At 42.2% G+C, this 25,281-nt stretch overlaps 1 protein-coding gene across 2 annotated transcripts in view; it reads left to right on the top strand.

The window, feature by feature from the left end:
• The window catches only part of LOC105188861 (ras-related protein Rap1), a 59,237-nt gene that overhangs the window by 27,774 nt on the left and 6,182 nt on the right, over window positions 1-25,281 (top strand). For both annotated transcript variants that reach the window (XM_025305178.1, XM_011150538.3), the window contains one exon: window positions 23,702-23,815. In XM_025305178.1, coding sequence (XP_025160963.1) covers window positions 23,718-23,815 — 98 coding nt within the window. In that variant the 5' untranslated portion in view covers window positions 23,702-23,717. Of the gene's footprint in view, window positions 1-23,701; window positions 23,816-25,281 lie in introns of those variants that run through there.

Raw genomic sequence — 25,281 nt, 5'->3', positions numbered from 1 at the left:
ATTCGTAATTTTTTAATTGAGCTTTCAAAATTATTTTCTTTTTTTGTTAAAAGCAAATTATACACATTGGTGAAATTTGAACATTGTGGAATTATACACATTATAAAATTATAAAATACGTTTTTATACTTTATAAAATACGTTTATTTATGTGATAAGCCGTCAAGTAACATTATGCGGTGGATAAGTACCGTACCAAAGAGATTAAATGTTTAATTATTATTATTATTACTGAATATTGGTTAATTATTATTGAATATCAACGGAAAGTGGGGAAATTATTGTTTGCAGCGGGCAGTTGAACATTTAATAAGATCAAAACAAAATATTTGTGTACGGGATGAAATTTCAGTCACGGTAGCCTTTAAAGATTATAGCCGCAGATAATGACGTATCCGCGCGCAAGCGGGCGGAATCCGCTTCAAATTTGTCGTCTGTTTCACGTGTCTGTTTCACGTGTAAATCCGCGATCGCACGGGAAATCCACGACTGCCGGCGGGACAACTTCCGTGCGAGCGCTCGTGAAATCGCTTCCCGATCGCGCTCCCCGACCTCGTCGTCTTTAAAATAAACAGATAGCGTTCCCCTGTCCGCCTGAAAAATATCGCCGCTTCTTTGCGCAACGACCGAGTGTCCTTGTTCTGAGAATAAAGAGGCGCACGCTCGAGTGACCCATTAATAACATCTGAAATTTATGCTTCCCTACGCCCACTGCGTGCGTATTTATCGCGAGCCGCGTCGTTTGCGTTATCACGGCTTAACCCAAATACAGCCAGCGCACCCGGCACGCCTGACACTTACACCGGCGTCGGCTAAGTTGTTTACGCGGTCGGACATTACCCCGTCTTTCCGACCGCGCGGGTCATATTCGCACAGTCACTCGCCGCGCTGTGCTGAATATTCCTTTTGGCATCGATCGGCAGCGCGAGGCAAAGTGACGCGACACGACATGACGCGACGTGACGCGACGCATCGCCGACGCTTCTGGACGAACAAGAAAATAATCGTTCGGCATCCCTATTTGTCACTCGCGCGTGCAGCGGCGCGTTGCGCAAAATCGCCGCGTTTAACGTCGGCCTCGTGAATAATTTAATGCCGAGGGCCGAGTCGGCCGGATAGCTCGACGAATATTGATTAAAGCTTAATATTATGCTGTGTTCCTAGCGCCTAGCGCATGCAATCTTCCCCCCCGACTATCGACAGCTATTATTAATACTTAATCATTAGTCGAGGGCCTTTCAGCGACAATTTCTCTCACCGCACGCGTTTACGTTCCCAATTAATCGTCGCGCTCCGATGGCTGCTTTGCTCGGCTCGCGACCGCGAGTTTCAACTCACTCGCGAAAACGCACCGACCTGCTCTTCCGGCTCGCGGGAGCACTTAAGCGAGAAGCGAGCAAACTTCGCCTGAGATCCTGTTCATAAATTCACGGAGTGTCCTGTGCGAAAAATATAAGAGCGATGACAGTTGTACGTAAGATAAATGTCTCAACAGCCGGACATTTAACGGTGCAATGTTACGATTACTTAATTTTATAAAGACACATGAAATTTAATAATATAAATATACGATTAATTGAGAGCTGGAATATCAGAATTTATTATTAAGAAATGAGAGATATAAAAAGTTTTAAAATTAGTTTAATAAAATAATCAAAATTTTAAAGAGCACGAGCGTACTAGTATTCGAATAATTGTACCTGATTGCTAAATTCTGTCGAGTCAATATTCGGACATAATTATTGCGTAATTATGCACAAGTAAAATCTTCATTTTTACTGATTATTTGAAAGTTCTATGTTAATCATTACTTTGTTTAGAAATAATTGCATAAACTATATGTCTCATATAAGATAACAATTATATATTTTATTTTAAATTATGGACTGTTTAGTTAAGTTTCTTGATTTCTTTTGCGCTTTTTACTTTTTTATTAAGTCTCTTTTTTTCTTCTAATAATTTCTTCTCTACTTGTTTTTTTTCTTTTTCTCGATAATTATTTTCTTGTACCTTCATAATCAATTTCCAGTCAGTACCGGAAGTTGAAAATATCATCATTGGGTAGAGCGTACCTGACTTAGTAATAAAAATTTTCGGGATTCTTTTGCTAACTAATTAAAACTATTTTCCTTCATTTTAAAAGGGATGGATGGGTCTGAAATCTGAAATTTCCTGCATTATAGTTATAAAAGTTATGGTAGACATGATCAAAATGCATACTTTTAAAACATTAGAGTATCTGCTTACTTTTTAAACTATAATATGGACAATATTATTATATAGATATTTATAAAAGTACTAATTTATAAAAGTACTTATGAAATTTTAACATCAGTTATTTTTTAGTTTGCTTATTTGTACTCGCGAACACATATATCACTAAAGCTACTTACACCAGTAACTAAATATGTGGTCGGTTACTAGGCGTTCATGAAATTGCTGTACCAGTAACCAGTAAATTCATACAATTTAGTTACAAATAATTTTTTTATCAACTAGATGCTTTCTTATAATTATTCTTCATCACTTTTGTACTGAATACCGTAATGTTTGTAAGATAAGAGTGACAAAGTAAGTAAGAAATATCTTAACAAATATGTCAAGCTTTTTAAAAAGATGTTAGGAATAGCTTTTTAAAAAAATGTTAGGAATCGTCAAAGCACGTCTTGTATCTAATTACGTTATAATTTTCTTTTTCGTTGGATATTAATTTTTACAATACTCCAAATGGTTCATCATATCCGTATGTTTATATTGACAGATTTCAATTAAATGTTAATGTTACGCCAGAGAAAATATCTGAGATTAATAATAATAAGTTTTTGTATACATGTCCGGCAATTAGTACTTTTACTACGCGTAAGATCATGAATCATAATAATTTAGCTGGATAAGCAAATACTAGGAAAATCTGCCAGCAGGAGATCGATTGAAAAATCAGAAAAACATATGCAAGAAATGCGAGAAGAAGCAAGCGCTCTCTCGATTGAAGATGGTCGCCAGCGAGACATTGTGGCTATAATAAGCTCGATTCGAAAATAAGGAAGTAAAAAAAGTACAAAAAGATTAAACCTGATTGTATTTAAAAATATATCAATCCATTAAATCGAATTAAATGTATTGTTTTGTTAATCTTTAAAGGGATGAAATTTCACTTCAAACGACCTTTGTTTCGTTCTTATTAAGTGTTAAATTATCCGCTGCAAACAATAACTTCCCTGCTTTTCATATAATATTTAGTAACAATAAAATATTCATTTGCATTTGTTTAACTCTTTTTATCTCTAAAATAAAAAAAATATAGCGGGATGAAATTCATCCATGACAGCATTGACTTCCTTTGATGATAGCGTTAAAGATCCTCTTTAAGGGTTAAAGAATTTCATTCGATGATTTGTGTCGGAAATATACGTGACCCTCGAAACAACTTCAACGACTAAATTCAAGATCTGTACGGTGAATTAAGCTTACAAACTTGTGTGTCACTGGTAAATTTTCAGCCCGTGTGTCAAAATGCGATCGAGTTCGGCTGTGTGCGGAGCTCCGATTAATCGCTTAACGCGGACGAATCCGATTCCCCGCTATATAAACGTGCTCTTGCGAGCTTTTAATAAACCCGCGCAAGGGGTGGAAGAACCAACACACCGGCAAGCTCCTTCGTCCCTGTGAATGACACACAGAGCGGAACTGAATTTCGCGACGGTCCCGTTCCCGACGACAATCCCGGGTCTCGCTAATTTCGTTTAGCCGTCGGGAATCGGCGAGCGTGTAGAAATTTGTACAGACATTTCTCTCTTTTATGGATACTCGCCGCGAATGCGATCGCGAGCGACGGCGGCGGGATTAGGAGACTCCGTCTCGCTCGTGTAACATCATAAAACAGCCCGTGTCTTATGCGCCGTAAACTTAACTTTGTAAGCCGGAGTCGCGCTAACGGCTTTAAAAGTTTGTGAGAAATCGCGATGAAGCGCCCGGAGGGGGGGAGGGAGGGGCGATAAAATTGGCGTCGAGTGTCTCTGCGCGCGCTCCCTCCTTCTGCCTCTTCTGCTCTCTTGTCTCCTTCTCTCTTCCTTTCTCCCTCTCTTATCTTGACATGCAAGAAATTCACTGACGTTATCGATCGCTTCCCGGGTCCAATCGGGTCGGCGAGGACGTTATTCCAGTTTCGGTGATGTTTTGGTGATGTCGGTTCTACTGCTGCTGACTGCTCCGCTGCTGCTGCTGCTGGTAGTGGTGAAGCCGTTGACCCGTCCCGAGAGTCTCTGATTCTGATGTTAATGGCGCGGATCGGGTCTTTCTCCTTTTTCGAAACGGAACGTCCGGCCTGGCTCTTTGCGGACCGACTTGTATGAATCGTCGACCTTTTTACGAATGATTAATGGCGAGATGGCCATCAAGAGCCAGATGGCTTTTCAAGAACCGTAATTCAGCTTCGGAGAGCTTCGCGATGGTGGAAGCGGCTCACGGTGCCGATGCTACGCCAAAGAGATGCGCGATGGCGGATTTATTCGATCGGACGAATTGCTTGGGGAATCTAGGCGACCGTACGAGCGCGGCACGAGCGGCAGGATATCGCTTAATTTATAGCACGAGCGCCGATATGTGATCAACTGCTCGCGATCTCTCCGTGTACAGAAATAATCCAATTTCTACGTCGCATTAGCATCTTGCGAGCGTGTTCATGAGCCGTAAACCAATGAAATGAAATCGTGCGAAGAGTTCGTTCCGCGTATGCATGTGTAGACATTTGTGATATACAGGGTGTTTAAAAGAAACGGATTCGGGACTTTAAAGGGAGATGATACTTGGTACGAAGTAGAAGGAAAAAGTCCTGATAAACGTGGGTCGAAAAATTGATATTTTCGGAATGATGGACAGTTATTTATTTGGATTAATAGTTATTTATTTATTTAGACTAAAGCACAATTATTTATTTGGATTAAAGCAGATGACCTACTCGCTTCTGGTGCTTGCAAGTTTACAAAAGATTCTCTACATGTCCTTCTATCTCTGCATACGTTTCACTTTAGAACTGTGAACTTTTTCAAAAATTTCCGGCTTTGTTCTAATTATTTGACGGGTATTTTGTATTCTTTCACGTAATTCGTCTATGTCGTTTATCGGTGAAGAATATACCATGCTCTTAAGAAACCTCATAAAAAAAGTCTACGGGACTTAACTCTTAAAAGTTACCTTCAAATATTACCCCAAGCTAATTTTCCTTGTTATTGTTTATAGTAAAGTACATACGAGAATTGATCTATTTCATCATAATGTTGTTTCTACTAGTAATGTGAATAAATATAAAATTAATATTGTTAATGTGGTTACGTTTTTTAATAAGATGAAGACTGAGTAAAATTTCACCCATGGTAGCTTTTAAGGTTTAAATCAGGAGAACGATGGGACAATGAGACTGGTCCAGTTCACCTTTCACCGAAGAACCTATTTAAATGTTAAACAAATGACATCAGAGAATACAAAATCAAGCGCCAATCAAGTAGTTGGAACAAAGCTGGGAATTTTTAAGAGAGTTCGTAATTTTATGGCAAGATGTGAAGTGTGTATAGAAATAGAAGGAGGACATGTAGAAAATTTTTTATAAACTTTGCAAAAGCATCAGAAGCGAGTAGATAATTTGCTTTAATTAAAATAAATAACTGTTCATAAGTGAGACAAATTAATGCGACTAATTTTTCATCTCATGTTTATCAGGACTTTCTTCCTCCATTTCGTGTAAGCATTTCGTGTAAGCATGTAAGCATTTCGTGTAAGCAGTAAGCTGTCTGCCCTCAAAGTCCTGAATCCTAACAACCTGTATATGTTCGTATATGTAAATAACAATGTACCGTCGAAGGAAGTGATACGTCGTTGTAATGTAGTGGGAGATATTCTACGCAGGTACGCAATCGTGTAAACATTCGAATGGCGGCAACGTGATTCCAAAGTCCGTGAATGCGCAAGGGGAACCGACAGGGCTTTGTGTATATTACATGTGGGATGCTTTGGTTGGTCGGCCATTCATTTCAGTCCGCTTTGCCTCCTGGGAATTCAGGAAACGAAGCTCGCGTCGATAAGAAACGGGGGCGGAATAAAAATAACGAAATAACAACAAACATATATTCGTGAAATTCGCGATGTGCTTCCTCTTGAAAACACATACCAGTTATTTATTATTTATGCATTAATTCTGACAGGCCGCCATCGGTGAAATTTTACCCCGTGCGAGAGAGAAAATTTTGTTTCGATTTTGAACGTTCAATTACCCGTTGCAAACAAAAACTCCTCTACTTTCCATCTGATATTCATTAATAATAAAACGTTCAATTGCATTTGTTTGATTTTTTGACTTCTAGAACGAGAAACACTCTGGGGTGGCATTTCACCCCAAATATTTGAAAAAATTATTAAATGTTTCAAATGCTTCATTATTATTGAATATTAAATGGAAAGTACAGAAATTATTGTTTGCATGACATATGATAACGCTAACATGATTTTTTTATGATAGCTTTCAAGGATTAAAAATCATCTTTCTTATCTCATCAAGTAAAGAAACTTCGCGCGCGTTTCACTCCCGTGCGAAGCACCAGCGTCTCTCGCGATGGTAACTAGGTCGAATAAACCAGCGTACTAAAACTAAGATAAGCCGATTATCAATTTATCAGCAAATAATGCCGGAAGCTGTCGGCGGACTCTTGAGTATTTCAGTCGCCCTGATTCGACCACCTTGCGCGCTTACACAACTCCGTTACAATGCGAACGCGTGCTCGCCGATCTCGCGCGCGGCCAGCACATCCCCACGAGGGCTTCGGCAAATCTTCTTGTGTAAAATTACTCGCGGGAGTTTCCGTGCGGCTGCGGCCGCGTGGGCGATACGGGTAGATACGCTTTAGCGGGATCCGTTAAGCTGGATGCGCTCCAACGAGCCGGAGCTCGAGTCGGAGCTCGTGACCAGCCGATAGTGCTGAATGCAGAAGCGCGTACGCTTCGATGTTAACGCGACTACGCAGGCGGGTTCGCGTGTCAGAAGTCGATACTTTGACGTCACTTGAAGGGATGTTGCGGATTGAAGTAACACCCCAATGGACGAGTCTCGCGCGCGAGACGTGTCGGCCGTGCGCAAATTGCGCGAAGCGCGCCGGTGTTCACGAAGGCGCGAAATTCGGCCTGATAGTCTAAACGCCTAAACGCGCTTCCCCGCCGAAAGATTCGATCCGGACTACTTTCGCCTGTCTTTCCGGATGAGTTCAGCTCGCTCGGCCGGCCCGTACCGGCTGTAATCGCGCGGACGAATTGCGCGGAGCCGTGAAATCTGCCGCGCGTATTTCATGCGTATACACACACACACACACACACACACACGCACGCACCCACACCGCGAAGTCGCCCCACATCGGCCGGATAATCAGGCGTCACGCGCGGCCGATGCGTAGGTCATCGTTGGTGTACGTAAAGTGGAGCAACGACCGGAAAGTCAGTCGGATCAGCCGGCTGGCTCCGTGCTGTCGGGTTTCGTCGTATTGCACCGATCCGGTTTACACGTCGTCGACGATGGCGGTGACGACGACGACGACCGGCACCAGCGCGAACTACCATAAGCACCGCGCCGGCGACGGCGATGGCGACGACGAGGGTCGTCGATGCGATTCATCACCCTCACTCCCCTTCCTGCGCTCTCCCTCTCGTCCTTTTTTTTTTCCCTCTTGCGCGGACCTGCGATGTCCCGTGGTGCGCGCCACGCGGGATATGTCGGCCAGCCCCCCCGTTTTTTCCGTTCGCCTCGGCGTCATCGTCTTATTCCGTTCACCGGCGATCTCGTCGGTCTTCTCCTTTCGCCCGGCGAGAGCGGGGTCGCGTCGACGTTGGCGACGTCACGTTCTCGCAACGTGTTGTATCTCGCCGTCGGCGAGGTCATACGGTCCGCCCGTACAATAGCCGTCGTGTTTAACAATATGGGGACTTTGATTTATCGAATCGGCCCCCTTAAGCTCCGCCGCGGCGCATTTCCCGCGGGTGTTTGCCAGGCGAGAGTGAGGGAACGGTAGAGATTTTCATCTGACTCCGCTCGTCTGTCGGTACATTGTAAACGCGGCCTTACGTACAAGCGGGTCGTGTTCTCAGTTTCGTGCATTACGCCGGGTAATAATAGACAATGAAAGCGCGTCGGTTTCATAATATTTTGCATGCCGCGGCCGGTATCAACGTCTACCTATTATTCGCCATGGCGTATATTAAATTGCCGGCAGCCTCGCGCGCGCTCGCTCGCGCGGAATATGCACGCGATTTAATTCACTTTGAATCGCACTTAACGCAAGCGAGCCTGCGCGTATCGGGACGATACTTGGCTGTACTATCGATCAGCGTGTGTCCTTGCGCTTAATTACAAATTGATACACGGAAGCTGACTACGTAAAAGAGTACGCCTGACGCGCGCTTCTCGCTCACGTTCCAAATATTAGGTCAATCAGAAAGTTCCGTCCATCTAGCGGCAAGTAGCTATAGCTAGAACTGTCGTTAACCTTTAATGTCTAAACGAAGCTTAATGGTTTGTTTTGACCTCTGTCAATAACATTCAGTACATAAAGGTATACGTTTGGATCAATAAACATTGTTTTTTACTGCATCGAAAATGTCGCAATTTGAGCCAAATAAGCGTCATTTGCGCGAAGTGTTAATCTTTTGCTTCAATTGGAAGAAAACTGCAGCTGAAGCCCATCGAATGCTTGCAGAAGTTTATGGTGATAATGCTCCTTCCGATAAAACATGCAGAGAATGGTTTCGACGCTTTAAAAGTGGTGATTTTGATGTAGAGGACAAAGAGCGTTCTGGACGGTCAAGAGTATTCGAAGACGAAGAATCGCTGGCATTGGTGGACAAAGATCCATGTCAAACGCTAAAGCAACTTGCAGAAGCATGACATTGTGCTCAATCGGTCATTTCCGATCGTTTGAAAGACTTAGGAAAGGTTTACAAGGAGGGAAAATGGGTCTCATATGAAGTGAAACCAAGAGACATTGAAAGGCGAGAAACCACCTGCGAAATTCTGTTTGCTAGCCAACAAAAAAAGGGGTTTTTACATCGTATCATCACTGGGGATGAAAAATGGATTTATTTGGACAACCCCAAACGTCGAAAAACTATTTGCGATCCCGGCCAACCCTCAAGATCGACGCCAAAGCGGAATATCCACGGAAAGAAGGCAATGCTCTGTATTTGATGGGATCAGAAGGGTATGCTGTACCATGAGCTGTTGAAAAGTGGTTAAACAGTCACAGGTGATCTCTACAGAGAACAAATGATCCGTTTGAGCCGAGCATTGCACGAAAAACGACTAGAATATGAAACGAGACAGCATAAAGTGATTTCGCTTCATGACAACGCTCGGCCTCACGTCACAAAATCTGTCAAGGAAATGTTAAAAACACTTCACTGGGAAGTATTACCCCATGCGACTTATTCACCAGACTGTGCCTCTTCCGACTACCGCTTGTTTTGGTCGATGATACACGCACTTGCTGACGAATGCTTCAATTCTTATGAAGACGTCGAAAAATAGGTCTCTGACTGGATAGCCTCCAAAGGTGAGTCATTCTTTCGCCGCGGAACTTGCTTGCTGACCGAAAGATGGAAAAAGTCATAGCTGGACGATGGACAATATTTTGATTGAAGTACTTTTTCATTTTGTTTCTTAAATAAAGCCATACGTTTTGCAAAAAAACGGACGGAACTTTCCGATTGACCTAATATATTCCGAATCGGGAAGACCGACGAGCTCTCTCGTCTCGCCTGTCCTCATCCTTTCCTGGAGTGCTCGGGAGAATCGATGAAAAAATAAGGGATTTATGTATTCTTCAATATTCCCTCACGTGGTAATTTTGCTCTCGTTCTGTAAAATCAGTTTTAAAATGAGGGATTTGTGTATTCGTCTACCTTTATCAACGAGGACTCGTGCTCGTAAAATCAATTTCGAGTCGGCGCCGGCTCCCCAACCTGCCGCGCATGTAGTCGATTTCCTTATATTATCCTTCTGCGAAATTCTCTCCTCTGTAAGTTACCGCGGCATAAGCGATCAGCAGATACCGCCGGAGGATGTCTCGTTTTTCTGTCACACATCGAGCGCAGCATCTTCGAAAGGGTCCAAGGTAAACGTGCGAGCTCAGCAACTCGCGAAAAGGGTATCGTGAGGTTGCCGAGTTCTTCGGGGACTTGGGATCCGCCTGGGACATCAAGATACTCCTTTCTCTCGCCGTTTTCTCTCCCTCACTCTCTCTCTCTGTCCCCGACTTTCGTGAACTGCAGTTCGCGAATAACACAAATTTACATCCCGACGGTATACAGAGTTAAATATTAAAAAAATATTAAAAAAAAAGAGCTCAGGACTTTATGGGCAGGTAATATTCACAAAATGGAGGAAAAAAGAAGAAAATGCATTTCTGCCACTTCTCCATTAGAGTAACACGATGTCATTCTTACCGTACTGTGAAAACTTTGTGACAGCTCTCCGCAACTGTTCACTGTTCACGAGGATATGTGACTAACAATTGCTTGGTGAAGCGTGTGTACAAATGGGAGGAAAATAGACATTTGTTTACATTCCAAGCAAAAGCGAGGAGACATTTTTTAGGGATTTTTTTAAAGCAAGTCACTCTCTTCACCGATAAATGACATAGACAAATTGCATCAGAGAATACAAAAGAAGAATACACCAGAAGTGAGTAAGTTGCTTGCTTTAATTAAAATAAATAATTCTTTACAACTCCGACCCTTGTTTATCGGGGCTTTTTGCCTCCATTTTGTGAGTATTTGCCCTTAAATTCTTTTTTAATATTCTTTTTTAAACACTCTGTATCTGTTCGTATTTCAATTGTATGGGCAGCAGCCCGTTGTAGAATCGCGATTTATTCGCTACAGGCTGGGAAAGTTTTCTCATCGTCTAGTACAGCGCGAACTGAAACAACGACAGGAAGCGGGAGGATAAATACTTAAGGATTTATGCATCCGCAGCGAACGAAATGTTGTGGAATATCGTTTCGCCCGGTCTAGAGAGCGAAAATTATATATGTCGTGTGTATATATGTGTCGCGGAAATTCTTCGGAATATACGTGAATATTTTCACAATATTGAATGCAGTTCAGCTCGCTCGTCTAAATAAGCTTCGATGATTTTTCAACTTTGTCGTCTACCTGTGGGGATGTCCTCATTCTCGCTTCGAGCATTTTAATGTGGTTACTTATTAAATCAAAAGAATATTTAGCGCGACTTGATAAAATAAGTATCACTCGTCAGTCAGTCTTGACTCTTTGGACTTTATTGTCTGATCTGATCTCCTTGCCGCGAAAAACAGTTAAATATCTTTTAAATATGGCCCTTTCATATTTGCCCCTTATTTTCAACCAAGTTGAACTCAAATGAAAGTCAAGTTAAATGTTCATTAAAACCTTACTTAATATATTTATTTAATATTTAATTTTAATATTCAAATTTTATTAATTTTATTTAAATTTTATTTGGATGCATATATTAAGGATGTATTTCAATTAAGTTATTTTTTAATTTAATATAATTACTTTTTTATTTAATATTTGATTTTTATTCGTGTTTAACTTGGTTCGAGTTTAACTCCATGTGAAGGACAATTACAAATTACACATATTTAAAACATATTAAACTGTTTTTCCCGGAATATTCCTCGAAATACTCTCTATCAACAATAAGCGTCTATCAACTTGCGTTATTGATTTCAAAATAATTTACAGACTCGCAGAAGCAGAAAATTTCGCTATTGTTATTGTCCTCTTGTTGCTCGTCTCGCAGCATTTCGCGTAAATAGAACATGCATAGAAGGTCAGCCTCGTCCGCTCGCCGCGCGTGTACCACACGAGGTCTTATAAGCCATATTTGCGGAAAGGATCTGTCTGTCCTGCCAATGGCCCTGAAAAAACAGTCTTCTCTCTCCGGCTGAAAAATCAAGCGTAAACAATCGTGAATCGCGCCTGTTTGCTCAGGATGCTATCGGAAACGATTTTCGAGAAAATCCGGGGGCTTCCTGTGTATTTTGTAAGTTGTTGCCCTGAAGAGTTATGCCATTGATCTCTCACTCGACAGATATTCCCCGCTGCTCCCTCTCTTGTAAGGTCTTTAAAAAGCATCAGTGAGGATATTAAAATTTAAGAAACGTTTAATATCGACGGGTGAAGTCAATCCAGCGCCAGTGAAAAATTTCTTCGAGGGGCATCTCTTCGGGGAACATCTCTTCGGGAAGATGCACGAGGAACGAAAAAATCGCGCAGCCTTTGCGTCCAACGTAAGAGATTGTACGCGCGGAATTCGCAGAAAATCCCTTTCTATCTTTCGGATAGCAGCGCAAGACGTTTGCACAAACGTCCCTTTTGCACGATCTTCGCGCTTCGCTTGGCTCTCCGATGCTCCACTCTCGTCTCGAGCATTTTAATTTCGTTAATCACTCGTCCGCGAAGGGAGAACATTTAACGTCACTTGGCGAAACAGAGATAAGTGTCATTTGTTAACCAGTCTCTTGACTCTCTGCGCTTTGTCGTCTATTCTTGTTTGATTGACGTATTTCTCGAAATACGCGGCCTGATTATACAATAAGCTATAATAAGCCATTTCCATTACTGACTTCAAGATTATTTCTAGATTCGCGGAGGGAGACCTTGCTGTCGTTATTGTTCTCTTGTCAAGACGGATGAGTCTTGTATATTATCTCTACATAAAATTACCCCTTTAGATGAATGCGCCCGCAATCGAGAAAATTGCAAAAATTGCTACGGCCAAGTAGCTTCCAAGGCAACTCTCGCTTGTACGCTGATCAACTTTGGTACTCCGTTTGCTTCATGCGTTCACTCCGTATAATATCGTATTGTTTACAACTGACGCATGTCGCGAGAAATTTCGCGTGAGAACCACGAGAAAGGAAGGGAGATTAAGTTTCGCGCCGCTTTTAGCTTTCATGATAAGCGCACAGAGATTACCCCGTCGAAGGTGTTTATTATCACACGGCAAAAGTTTCGGGGTAGGAGACGGTGGGCGACGATATCGCGGCTCTTGAGCGAGGGGGCGAGAAATTCAAAGCACGTTCGCCCGTGTAATCCTCGTAATGCTTCACGTGACAAATAAGAAGTAGCTTCGGGCATGGGGATTAACCCGTATAACTCTTACGGTCCCTCAAGTACAATCCGACGGACGTACACGTGCAGTCGAGTTTTCAGTGCGGCCCTTTACGATCTGTCGTGCGGACCCTCCGCGTCGGTATAAATCGCCGCGGTGAAGGTGCGTGGAATACCTGGGCGGACGAAGCGCGTCCAGAAGCGAATTCGTAAACGCGGTTGACGTTTTTATCTCCCGTAGAATCCTGAAGACACCCCGCGCAATCTACGCCGACGTAAATCTCACGCAACTTTAGCGACGGGATTAGCGCGCGGACGTAGCGAAATGTGTCACGCCCGTTGTCGGTGAAATTACACTTCAAGAGACACACCTTGTGTTTTACCGCGTCTCAAACTTGTCACACTTTTGATACAGATGTCGCGCATCACGTAAGCCGCGAGTCGCCGGAAGTCACATGACTCGACCGGCAGCCAACAAGCGCATCGGTTAATCAGTTCACTGTTATCGGTTCACTTTTACGTGTTATGACGGTGAGAGCGAATAATTTCGTATTTTACATGGAAGCTTACTTAAGAGTCACTATAGTGACGAATCCAGGATCAGAACGGTGGATCCAATATGACGGCTTCAAATGGCAAACTTTCATATTCCGTTATGGAGAAGATCATATTCTATATGTTCATATTTCTCGGGTCGCTGGCGACTGTTAAAAATCTGAGGTTTTCACCATTGCCATTCGGCAAAGAAGTAGTTTCCTTTAACATATTTCACCCACTAATGGAATATCGATAGTAAGTAGAAACCGCCATATTGGCTCCGCCATTTTAGATTTTACAATTTCGACTGGATTTGTCATCAGCAACCCAAAAGAACGTAAACATATCGAATATAATCTTCTCCATAATGGAATAGCAAAATTAGCCACTTGGAGCTGTCAGATTGGATCTGCCATTATGAATTTTGAAATTTCGACCATGGATTCATCACCAGCGACTCGAAAAACCTCTATAAAGAAGATTTTACACAAAGTCAAATGGGGATGTCAATCTTAATAAATAATTTTAATAAAAGAAATTAACAAAATCGAGTATTTCGCTACCATATTGGATTCGTCATTATGAATTTCTCAAATTTGATTTCGAATTCATAGTCAATGACTTAAAAAACATGGTACCTAGTTCGATGCAAATCCGTTGAAAATTAGCCGAGCTATTAATGGCGCTCGTATAGAGTCATTACCGGTTTCAGCATACCTTTTTCCCGCCCACATATGAGTCATTACGAGTGAACTGGTTAATGAATATCAAATTTCTCTGTCGTATTTTCAACGCTAAATTGGGACATTTCGCTGAGAGCAAATCTCCTCTTCAATAAACCGTTATCCTTACGGAAGTCAACAATAACGGGCAAATGTGATTCTCGTTAATAACAACGGAAGTCAATAATAACGTAACAAATGTAATTCATCGCTCGTTCAAGCGACAGAACGACGTGCGGGCAATTATGTGATTTATTTTATCTCGCGGAAGATATCGAATTACCGATGGATACTCGTGTCTAATCGGAGTGCGGGGGAGCAGGGTGGAGGATAGGGGAGGAACCACGCGCGTTCGCAGTTTACTCAGGAAATTGATATTACGGCACGTGAATTCCGTCTCGGATGAAATATCGCCCGCTTTGTACGTCGTCGTGCGTTACTTGCCGCGACGAACGAAAGCGCCCGTTCACCCGCATCTCGCTCGGAATAAATTTGAATATCGACCGGCGATAAATCAGCCGTTGTTTTCGCGGCTAAAGCCACGGTTGTACCTCACGCGCGTGTACCCACCCGCACGTGCGTCAGCCGCATCAGACGCGCGTCTCTGGACGAAAGGACGACGGCAGGAACTTTCGTCACACGAGGGCGAGCACATGCTATTACGCGCTTACGTAATACACTAGCGCTCGCTCCACGCGGCCGGATATTCCACGGGAGATTTACTCGCCTGACGAATCCCTCGTTAATGTCGTCCATTATTAAAACGCAGCCACGTGAGGGTGGCGTTGCGGTGGTAACGACGCGGCTCGCGTAAATCTTCTTAAGCTGGATCACTTCGAGTTCCGCGGAACGCGCAACTTGATTATGATGATGAAGTCCCGACGATACCGAGTCCGCCGCCCGTCCTCTTTTATGACCTCGTAATTTCGCAGACGCATCCGCGTCATCCCCCGGTTCCGGCTTGTCGTTATACTCGCCAGGGCACGTCACTCGAAAGCAGCGGGACGAAGAAGAGGAAGAAGCAGAGCGACGGAAATGCGTCGTCGAGTCCATTCCCCAGGCCGCGAAATTGCCGACCGCGACTGCCGATAAAATTCGGCAACGGGTGGCGAGCGCGATCATTACGACGGATAGCGAAACGGGTGCAGTATGCCAACGATTGTGCAACAGGCTTGATCGTCACACCGCGGCGGATCGCCGTCAACCGCGTTCGCATTGAGCTCGCGCATTCCGCCGGAGCTTGTCGGGATTGCCGCAGAAATAACATGACGGCGGACTGGCAGCGGAAATCGAACGCAGCTGTCGGACGTGACGTGACGTGGCGGATCAGCAGCGGATCAAGAATCGGGAGCACCTTCTAAATATACAGTTTGCTCAACAAGAAACTATAGATGATATTTCGGTAGAAAATCATAGTAGTACCATCTATCTTATGAATCTTGAATCTATCTTCTTTTACGCAGTGCACATCAAAAAGTTGCATTGAGTAGTCATTAAAAGTAAACATTATTTTTAAAAATGAGTGTAAAATATTTGAAGAGTTAGGAGGCGGTTTTTTTTATTAACCTTTTCTTATTAAATTATTCTAAAGGACCAAAATTAACAATCGCGACAACTGCTGGAGCAATTAAAAAGTCAGAGGCTTTCGTAAGGAAGTGAATAAATATACAATAGATTCAAAACCGCTGAAAATGTTGACGACTTGGCAGAAAGAGGGCTGTCTCATGCAACGACTCTGAAGGAGAACAAAGCGATCTTGTGTCTCTTTCAGACGAATTCCAGTCTTATCCTGCGTTAGGTCCAAGTAAAACTCCGCCGAAAAGGTTAACATATCTTGCTTAATACCATCAAAAGCCGCCATGAAAATGATGTGGCATCACCACATTTCGGTCCACCATGAAAAAATCACTGTTGTTAGAAAAGTTCGAAAATGGCATAACTATGATGGATTGGCCGATATTCTCTCCAGACGCAAATCCCATCGAAAATGTGTGGTCATATCTTAAGATGAAACTTAAAGGAAAGCGTGTCTTTACTTTTAAGCAACTGTACATAAAAATAAAAACAATATGGCGTTCTTTACCAGAATACGCTGAAAATCTGGTCAAAAATATGCAAAAACGGTGCCAAGCAATAATTCATAATGGAAGCGACTGAATCAAATATTAGGTAATTGCGCACTACCTTCTAAAAATCTTCTATTTTTCGTTTAAAAAAACTATTTGTTTTATTCTTTTCAGATTATCACCAATGTTTTCTTGTTGAACAGATTGTAAGATCTGCTCCGAAATCTGTTTCAGAAAGTTTGCTTTCAGTTATGAAGTTGGTAGATCTTAAACTAACTTGGATACGTAACCGATGAGCTGATCAATTAACAAGTAATAAAAAAATCTATCCATTTCTCTATCTCATATTACAAAATTATTATAATAGCTAAAACCAAGTTTGCGAACAGAAATAGTACACGGCTGTGAACATTCAAGCGTGATCAGCTGATCAATTACGGAACGTATCTAAGTTAGTTTACGTGAGTTGCTTGATAAGTTTCAAGCCTGAACATAAAGATGACGTTACTAGTCGGAAGATGCTGTAAGATGAGAAAGCTACATCTTTTTAATAACTATTCCTAAATGTGTTCAGCCATGTGCGACGCCTAGTTTTGTTTCGACAGTCAATTATAGTGCGCGTCAGCATGTTTTTCAACGATGAAAAAAATTGAATATCGTTCTGTGATTAAAAACTTGAAAAGCCTAACGGAAATCAAAGTCGAGTTGGATTCTGTTGCCAGCTGCGGTGCTTCTGCCTTGTTTTCGCGGTGAAAGTTTGGATTGCCGGGTTTAAGAGTAGCTTTACATGTGTGTTTGATGATGACCGTTTGCGTCGCCCAAAAACTGCAACGACTCAGGAAATAGTCGATAAGATGCATCAAACTGGATGATCGGAGACTGAAGATCAAGAACATAGGAAATGTCGCAAGCATATCTTCTGAACGTGTGTTTAAAATATTACATGAAGGTTTGGATATGAGAAAGCTGACTGCGTGATAGGTGTCGTGTTTGATAACGATGGACCAAAAACGCATTCAATACAACATTTCAAAGGAATGTTTGGACCAGTTCAAACAGGATACAAAGGATTTCTTGCGTCGATTCGTGACTATTGACGAAACATGGATTCACTATTACACACATGAAAGCAAGGAATAGTCAAAAGAGTGCACTTCACCAGGTGAACTTGCTCTGAAGAAAGCGAAGATGTTTTATTCAGCTAGGAAGGTTATGACGACTGTTTTTTGAGGTAGCCATGATATATTGCTCATCGATTATCTTCAGGAATAAAATACTGTCATTGGTGCATTGTCAGAACATTTGAAGGAAGAAATCGCAAAAAAATGCCCGCATTTGAAAGAGAAAAAGGTGCTTTTTCAACAGGACAACGCGTCAGTGATTGTCGCCGTAAACGGGTATTTTGCAGGACTCGACCCAATCTGCTTTGCAGATCTGCTTTGACGGAATAAAAAGAAGACGGAAGAAGAAGAAGACGGAAGAAAAAAGAAATGGACAAAGTGTATCAAATTAAAAGAAAATTATATTAGGTGTTCCGGTTAGTTTTGAGGGCTTAATAAGATGGCTATAGCTACAAATCTACTAGAGATATTTTTAAAGTTGTTACGCCATTTTAAAGAGCTTGGACATTTCTATAAATAATTTGACACATGGCGTGTGCATTCGTGAACATAACCATACTTTTTGTGTGATTGAAAATGTAGCGTGGTAAGGAGTATTTTCGACATTTATTGCTTTATTGTTTCGATTCGAAGAAAACGACTCTGCTGAAGCTCACCGATTCATTTCAGAAACTTATTCTGACTTTTCTCCATTGATTAAAACATGCGAGTACTGATATCGGCAATTTCGGCGTGGTGATTTCGATTTAAAACTCAAAGAATGTTCAGGTCAATCAAAAAAGTTTGAAGATGCCGAATTGCAGGCATTATTGGATGAAAACTCAGCTCAAACGCTTCAAGAACTAGCTGAAGCATTAAATGTTGGTAAATCGACCATTTCAAATCGTTTACACGCAATGGGAAAAATTAAAAAGAAGGCAGATGAGTCCCACATATATTGTCTGAATTGGCTATTTAAAATCGTTTAACCATTTGCACTTCATTGCTTTCTCGTCACAGAAAGAAGCAGTTCTTGTATCAAATTATAACTGGAGATGAAAAATAGATCTACTGTGATAATCCTAAGCGTAAAAAGTCATGGATAAGTCCAGGCCAACCATCGATATCGATTCCAAAACGCAACATCCACGGAAGTAAGGTTTCATTGTTCATTTGCTGGGACATGAAAAATGTCGTATTTTATGAGTTGCTACAACTGAATAAAACAATCACTGCTGTGCGTTATCAATAACAATTAATCGATTTGAATGATGCTTTAAACCAAAAACGTCCAGTAAGCTCAAAGAAAACGCAAAGTGATTTTGTTGTGCGATAATGTTCGGCCGCACGTTGCAAAACAGTTAAGGATTAATTATCGGCACTTCAATAGGAGGTCCTACCACATGCCGTGTATTCACCAGACTGTGTCTTCCTCCCGATTACTATTTATTTCGATTTATGTAGCACAGCTTTACCAACCAGCACTTCAAATCATATGAAGAAATACAAAAATGGCTCGATGAGTAGATTGCTCGGAAGGACGAACATTTCTTTTATCCCAAAATTCTCTTGTTGCCCGAAAAGTGAGAAAAAGTTATAGCTAACGATGGAAACTATTTTGAATAAAGTATAATTTAACGTCTCTCAAACATAAACGTGTTTCATTTGCCGTCAAAACTAACCGGACCATCTATTAGATCAATCGGAAAGTTCCGTCCGTTTTTTTGCAAACGTATGGCTTTATTTAAGAAACAAAATGAAAAAGTACATCAATCAAAATATTGTCTATCATCAGCGATGACTTTTTGCCATCTTTCGGTTAGCAAGCGAATTCCGCGGCGGAAGAATGACTCATCTTTAGAGGCTATCCAGTCAGAGACCCATTTTTCGACGTCTTTATAAATTATAAAAATTGAAGCATTCGTCGTGTGCCATCGGCCGAAACAAGTGATAGTCGGTAAAGGCACAGTCTGGTGAATAAGCCGTATGGGGTAACACTTCCCAGTGAAGTGCTTTTAACGTTTCCTTGACAGATTTTGTGACGTGAGACCGAGCGTTGTCATGAAGCAAAATCACTTTATGCTGTCTCGTTTCATATTTTAGTCGTTTCTCGTGCAATGCTCGGCTCAAACGGATCATTTGTCCTCTGTAGAGATCCCTTATAACTGGTTGACCACTTTTCAGTAGCTCATGGTACAGCACACCCTTCTGTCCCACCAAATCCCACCAAATACAGAGCATTGCCTTCTTTCCGTGGATATTCTGTTTTGGCATTGATGTTGAGGGTTGGCCGAGATCGCAAATAGGTTTTCGACGTTTGAGGTTGTCAAAATAAATCCATTTTTCATCCTCAGTGATGATACGATGTAAAAACCTCTTTCTTTGTTGCGCAGCAAACAGAATTCCGCAGGTGGTTTTTCGCCTTTCAACGTCTCTTGGCTTCAGTTCATATGGGACCCATTTTCCTTCCTTCTAAACCTTTCCTAAGGCTTTCAAACGATTGGAAATGACAGTTTGAGCCCAATTTAATGCTTCTGCAAGTTGCTTTTGTGTTTGACATGGGTCTTCGTCCACCAATGCCTGCAATTCTTCGTCTTTGAATACTCTTGGCCATCCAGAACGCTCTTTGTCCTCTACATCAAAATCACCACTTTTAAAGCGTCGAAACCATTCTCTGCATGTTTTATCGGAAGGAGCGTTATCACCATAAACTTCTACAAGCATTCGATGAGCTTCAGCTGCAGTTTTCTTCCAATTGAAGCAAAAGATTAACACTTCGCGCAAATGACGCTTATTTGGCTCAAATTTCGACATTTTCGATGCAGTAAAAAACAATGTTATTGATGCAAACGTATACCTTTATGTACTGAATGTTATTAACAGATGTCAAAACAAACCATTGAGCTTCATTTAGACATTAGAGTTTAACGACAGTTCTAGCTATAGCTACTTGCCACTAGATGGACGGAACTTTCCGATTTACCTAATAATATCGAAAAATAAAATTAAATTCATTTTGTCCAAAGATATATAAGTGCTTCATTGTTAGGTTTGAAACTTACCAAACAACTTAAGGCCTACCAACTTTATAACCAAAACCAAAGTTTCCGAAACCGATTTCGGAAGAAGCCTGTAATTTGAAGGCGGATCAGAGAGTGCGACGAACGTATCAAGCGAGTCCGTGTTTTTTACTCGGATTCGTTTGGATTCAGCACGTGCGGAAATGTCTCGGAACTGCTACCCGCGGAGCATGGACACACGTTTCGCGAGTCCTTCATAAGGCAAACGTTATCCGATGATTGGCGAAATATTCGACATACCGTCCGCATGCTGCGGCTCACGGTTGCGATTGCGATTCGTTGAACGGAGGAGGTTATTGAACGGGTCTCTGTACGGGAAAAGGGGATTGTGAGAATGCTCGAGAAACCCTTGTAATTTCTTTCCCTGATGCGAGGTATTCCTGAACGGTAAATTCGGAACGAGTTCCGCGGAAGCGAACAACCGCCGAGAGGAGATTGAATGAGGAAGAAAGAATGATTTGTTCGTAGGCCTTTAATTTTCCCGTTTTCTCTCTCTCTCTCTCTCTCTCTCTCTCTCTCTCTCTCTTTTGTCCCTCATTTATTTATTACTGAGCCCACCATGAAAACTTACGAGGCACAATTTGGGAAGAATGCAATAAATTTCGGATCCTCGCGTCGCACAGCGCGGTCAAATGCTTATAAAAATATCGCTTTGAAGACTGACGGAGGATACGCGACGGACAAAATGCCCAGATACTGCGGTCTTACGATACTCGCCACGTTAAATACAAGAAGAAGCTCGCGGAATCTAATAACCCCGCGTTGTTGGAATACTTGAACGTCAATTTGCGTCCGATTGCGGAATCGATCGGCCAGCCCCAGCACGCAAACACATGTTATTGGTAATTGAGAAAAAGTCAGTTAGCGGACGGATTCGGCGATATCGCTTCCAGTCCGTCGCATAGCGGTTATCGGCGCTCGCCTATCGATCGCGCTTGTTCCTTCACGAGCCGGAGTAACCCTCCGGACCAGCCTCGTCCACGTAACACACGCGATGTCGGTTATCTCAATGGGAAATTACGTTACGGCTATCGTTCCACGGTAAACAGCGATAAGGGGCCGGGGGGAGCGGAGCCCGATTCACCTGTTTATTCGCGGCGAATTGCCCGGACCGTTCCCGCAAGGGATTGAAAAATATTGTCCACCGGCAAAGATGTTGATAACAAAGGAACACCACACGCTGTCCCTTGTATCTCCGATATTATGAAGAAAACGTGACGCGTTTGAAAAAGGAAAGGAAAAAGGAAGAAAAGAAAAAAGAAGAAAGGAAAATGAACGGCAAGGTGGAAAAGTAGTCGCGCTATCGCGAGGAACATCGACGAGAGATAAAGAGAGAGAGAGAAAGAGAGAGAGAGAGAGAGAGAGAGAGAGAGAGAGAGAGAGAGAGAGCCGATAACGCGGGAATCTGCGACGCAGGTGCCGTTTTTTGTCAGTGGCCTCTTATCGCGACCCTCGCGTGATTCCGTTTCGCCGAACACGAAAATATCGATTTTTCGGCCGCGTCGCGCGACAGCGGCTTCTCGTAGGAGTTTTCCCACGAGACTCGGCGCAATTCCTCCTGTTTCGCCGGTCCGAGCGGATTTGCATTCGGCCGGACGCGCGGAAACAGTTGCGCCGCGGATAAGATAAGACACGAGCGGCCGTTTCCCGAGTCTCTCTCCGGCGGCTCTTGATTGCTTCCTCAATCAGTGTTGCTGGCACGCCTTTCCGCGGGGCAATATGGAAGAGATCGTGGGATAAAAGCAAACTCCCGCGCGGATACGTGCCGCGCTTTACACGTCGAACACGTACATTCGATTATTTAGGGTGGCGGCTTAAGCCGTCGTCTCGCCGTGCCGCGGCTATTCAATAAACTTTGCGGCGGCGCAAAGGATTAATGATGTAAAGCGGAAAAGGGATCGCCTTGGGCGCCATTCTGTGCGCTTACACACAGACACACACAAATGGCTTATACTTGGCAAAATGTGATGTGCAGTTGTTAACCCGTGAGGCATGTATCTCATCATGTAACAGCGTTGTGAGCTACCTCGGCCAATTCTCCAACGTCAATCTCGTATCGTCTCGAGATTAACTGCGCTTCAAAACCACCGTATTCGGTAATTGCTTATTACTTCGAGTCGCTTTGTGGTATTTTTACATCCGCGGGAGTTTCCGACTCGTACGTTTCGCCGTAACTTACGCCGCAACCTAAAATCTAAAAAGCGTAGTCCATACGCTTTTTAGATCTTTCTCGAGAAAGCAACGATAAAATATGAAGGCATGGCGGATGAAAGTCTCCTTCGCATGAAACGTTCTTCTACGTTGCTTCAAAATCACAAGCGGGATGGCCATCATGTTTATCAAGTTTGCTCCAGCGTGATTGATCAAGCCGCATCGCCGTGTCGTATCGCTCGCGCTGTTCGGTTCGCGTCGTTAAAATCACCAATCATGCCGATCGATATCCAACGCGACATATGCGATTAGCTGAGCCTTATCGGCGGCGATGTTTCAGCCGGCTGTCGTATCAATCGAACATACCCGTCGTAGTCGAATATATTTACTCGCTTTATGGCGCGAGCATCAGTCGAAAGTTTCGATTGGAATGAAGGTGCCAACGTCGCTTCGGGTGTCGCGACCTCGATGAACCTGCCGAATTTCGTGATACAGGGTAGTCTGGTGTGAAAAGCCTCGTAAGGAAGATTGGCCATATTTTATGCGTTAAATTCACGCGAACGGGAGATCCTCGAGGAGAGAAGACGGTATCGGTTTTCTTCTCGCGTTGCTGCGCTCGATGCCGCGCAGAGTTAACAAAGCTGAAGAAACGACAGAACTCGGTTATCCCGCGATGCGCCTTTATCAGCTTTCCTCGCTCGAGAACCTTTTCCGACCACTAATAATAAATTCCCGTCCGCGAGTACAAGAGGAAGAGGAAATTCACAATGCGCGTTTACATGTACAACGCCCCTCGGGGGAGGGAGGTTTAAGAATTAAACTCGAGAAGCGATCATTAATGCGGCTTTTTTTTTCACAACGAGAATAACACAGGAGACGTCATTTTTTTTATACGCATGAATTTTTGTCGCCAGGAACCCCGCGGCACAAATGATGAAGGGCCGTCATCAGTTCCGCCGTCGTTTCAGCCTGCAGCCTTCGTCGCCCCTGAAAGAGGGCCAAGAAGATGGAACGACGAAGAATGTCAGGTAACGCGAGGGTGTTACATGTATGCACTGATATAACACATACATACAGAGACAAGGAACGTGGATCGTTTGTCACCTCCCTTTTATTAATCGATCGAGCCGTTGCACAATGGAACGTTTGTACCAAAAAGTTGGCCAAAATTATTTTTTTACGAATTTCGGTTTAAAACGTGCTACTAATTATATATATGATCATTATAAAGATTTGGTATAAGTTCTTCATGAAATAAAGTGTGCAAATATATATGTAAAAATATTTTAATAATTAACTCTTTGAGGCATAGTAGTAAGTATACTTACCATCTATTTATTCTCACATTTTCATGAAATATTTCATATTTGAGGGATTTTTGTCGGGTTTTTTGCGTTTTTTAGCTTCTTATATGATATGGGAACATACATGAAAGGTTGAAAAGTGTTTTGTATAAGTTGTCCATTTATTATAAATAAACAAAGTGCAAAAAATACACATTTTTACAGAAAAAAAACATTTTCCACGAACTATGAGTGAATTTTTTGCTCAAAATCAAGATTTGGGGTTTTTTTGGGTCACTGATTACGAATCTCAGGTTCAAATTTTAAAATTAATTTTCCAAGATGGTGGATCATAAAATACAATAGCTGAAATTATACTTTGGTTAGCTTTCAAGGTCGCTGATTACGAATCATCGATGTCATGGAAATGATCGCGATTTTTAATTTTTGTATCCGCCATCTTGGATCCGCCATCTTGAATTTCGAAAATCTGATAACGAAAATCTGATGCGCCATCAGTGACCTCAGAAACCCTCGTATATAAATTTTCATGTAATTCGGATTTTCTGAAAAATACATGCCTCAAAGGGTTAAGAAAACAATATTGCACATCAATAAGTATTCAACTAGACGAACTCAAAATTTCTTCATCTAATGAGTGCATTCCACCCTCAGAATCAACATCATTTTCGTCTATTAAAATATCTCCTTTTCTTAGTGTAGGATCTCAGTGTGAGAAGAAGCATATCCAATGTTTCCTTTAAAAATGGTTTAAATTTCGTTCTTGGTACGGGTCTCATATTTATTAGTAACGGGTTAGAACTTAATAGAACTCTGTTGATTATGTCCATATTACAAAATGAAACAAAAAAAAACAAAAAAGAAACTTCATGTCTAAATAACTTTTGGACAAAACCTAATTTACGTTTACGGAAACAAAAGTAATTACTAAAACTACATTAGCGGTTTCCCACAGCTAATTCTTTCTGATATTTTATCCGAGAAAAATTACTCTTTCATCTCATCCAAGAAACGTAACAGGGATATACCCTGCGGTATAAATCCTTCGAGTTTGACATCGAGAATGCAAAAGGATACCATTATTGAATGCCATTTTCAAAATCGTATATCTACGTCAATAACAATTCAATTGTAATAAATATAGTTTAAAATGTTTCTTCATACCTTCCTCGAAACAATTCATAACGACA

Source organism: Harpegnathos saltator, unplaced genomic scaffold (assembly GCF_003227715.2).
Source record: "Harpegnathos saltator strain DR-91 unplaced genomic scaffold, Hsal_v8.6 scaffold677, whole genome shotgun sequence".
Classification (NCBI taxonomy): Eukaryota; Metazoa; Arthropoda; class Insecta; order Hymenoptera; family Formicidae; genus Harpegnathos; species Harpegnathos saltator.
The sequence above is the reverse complement of the archived record's forward strand: the minus strand, read 5'-3'. Positions and strand labels throughout refer to the sequence as shown.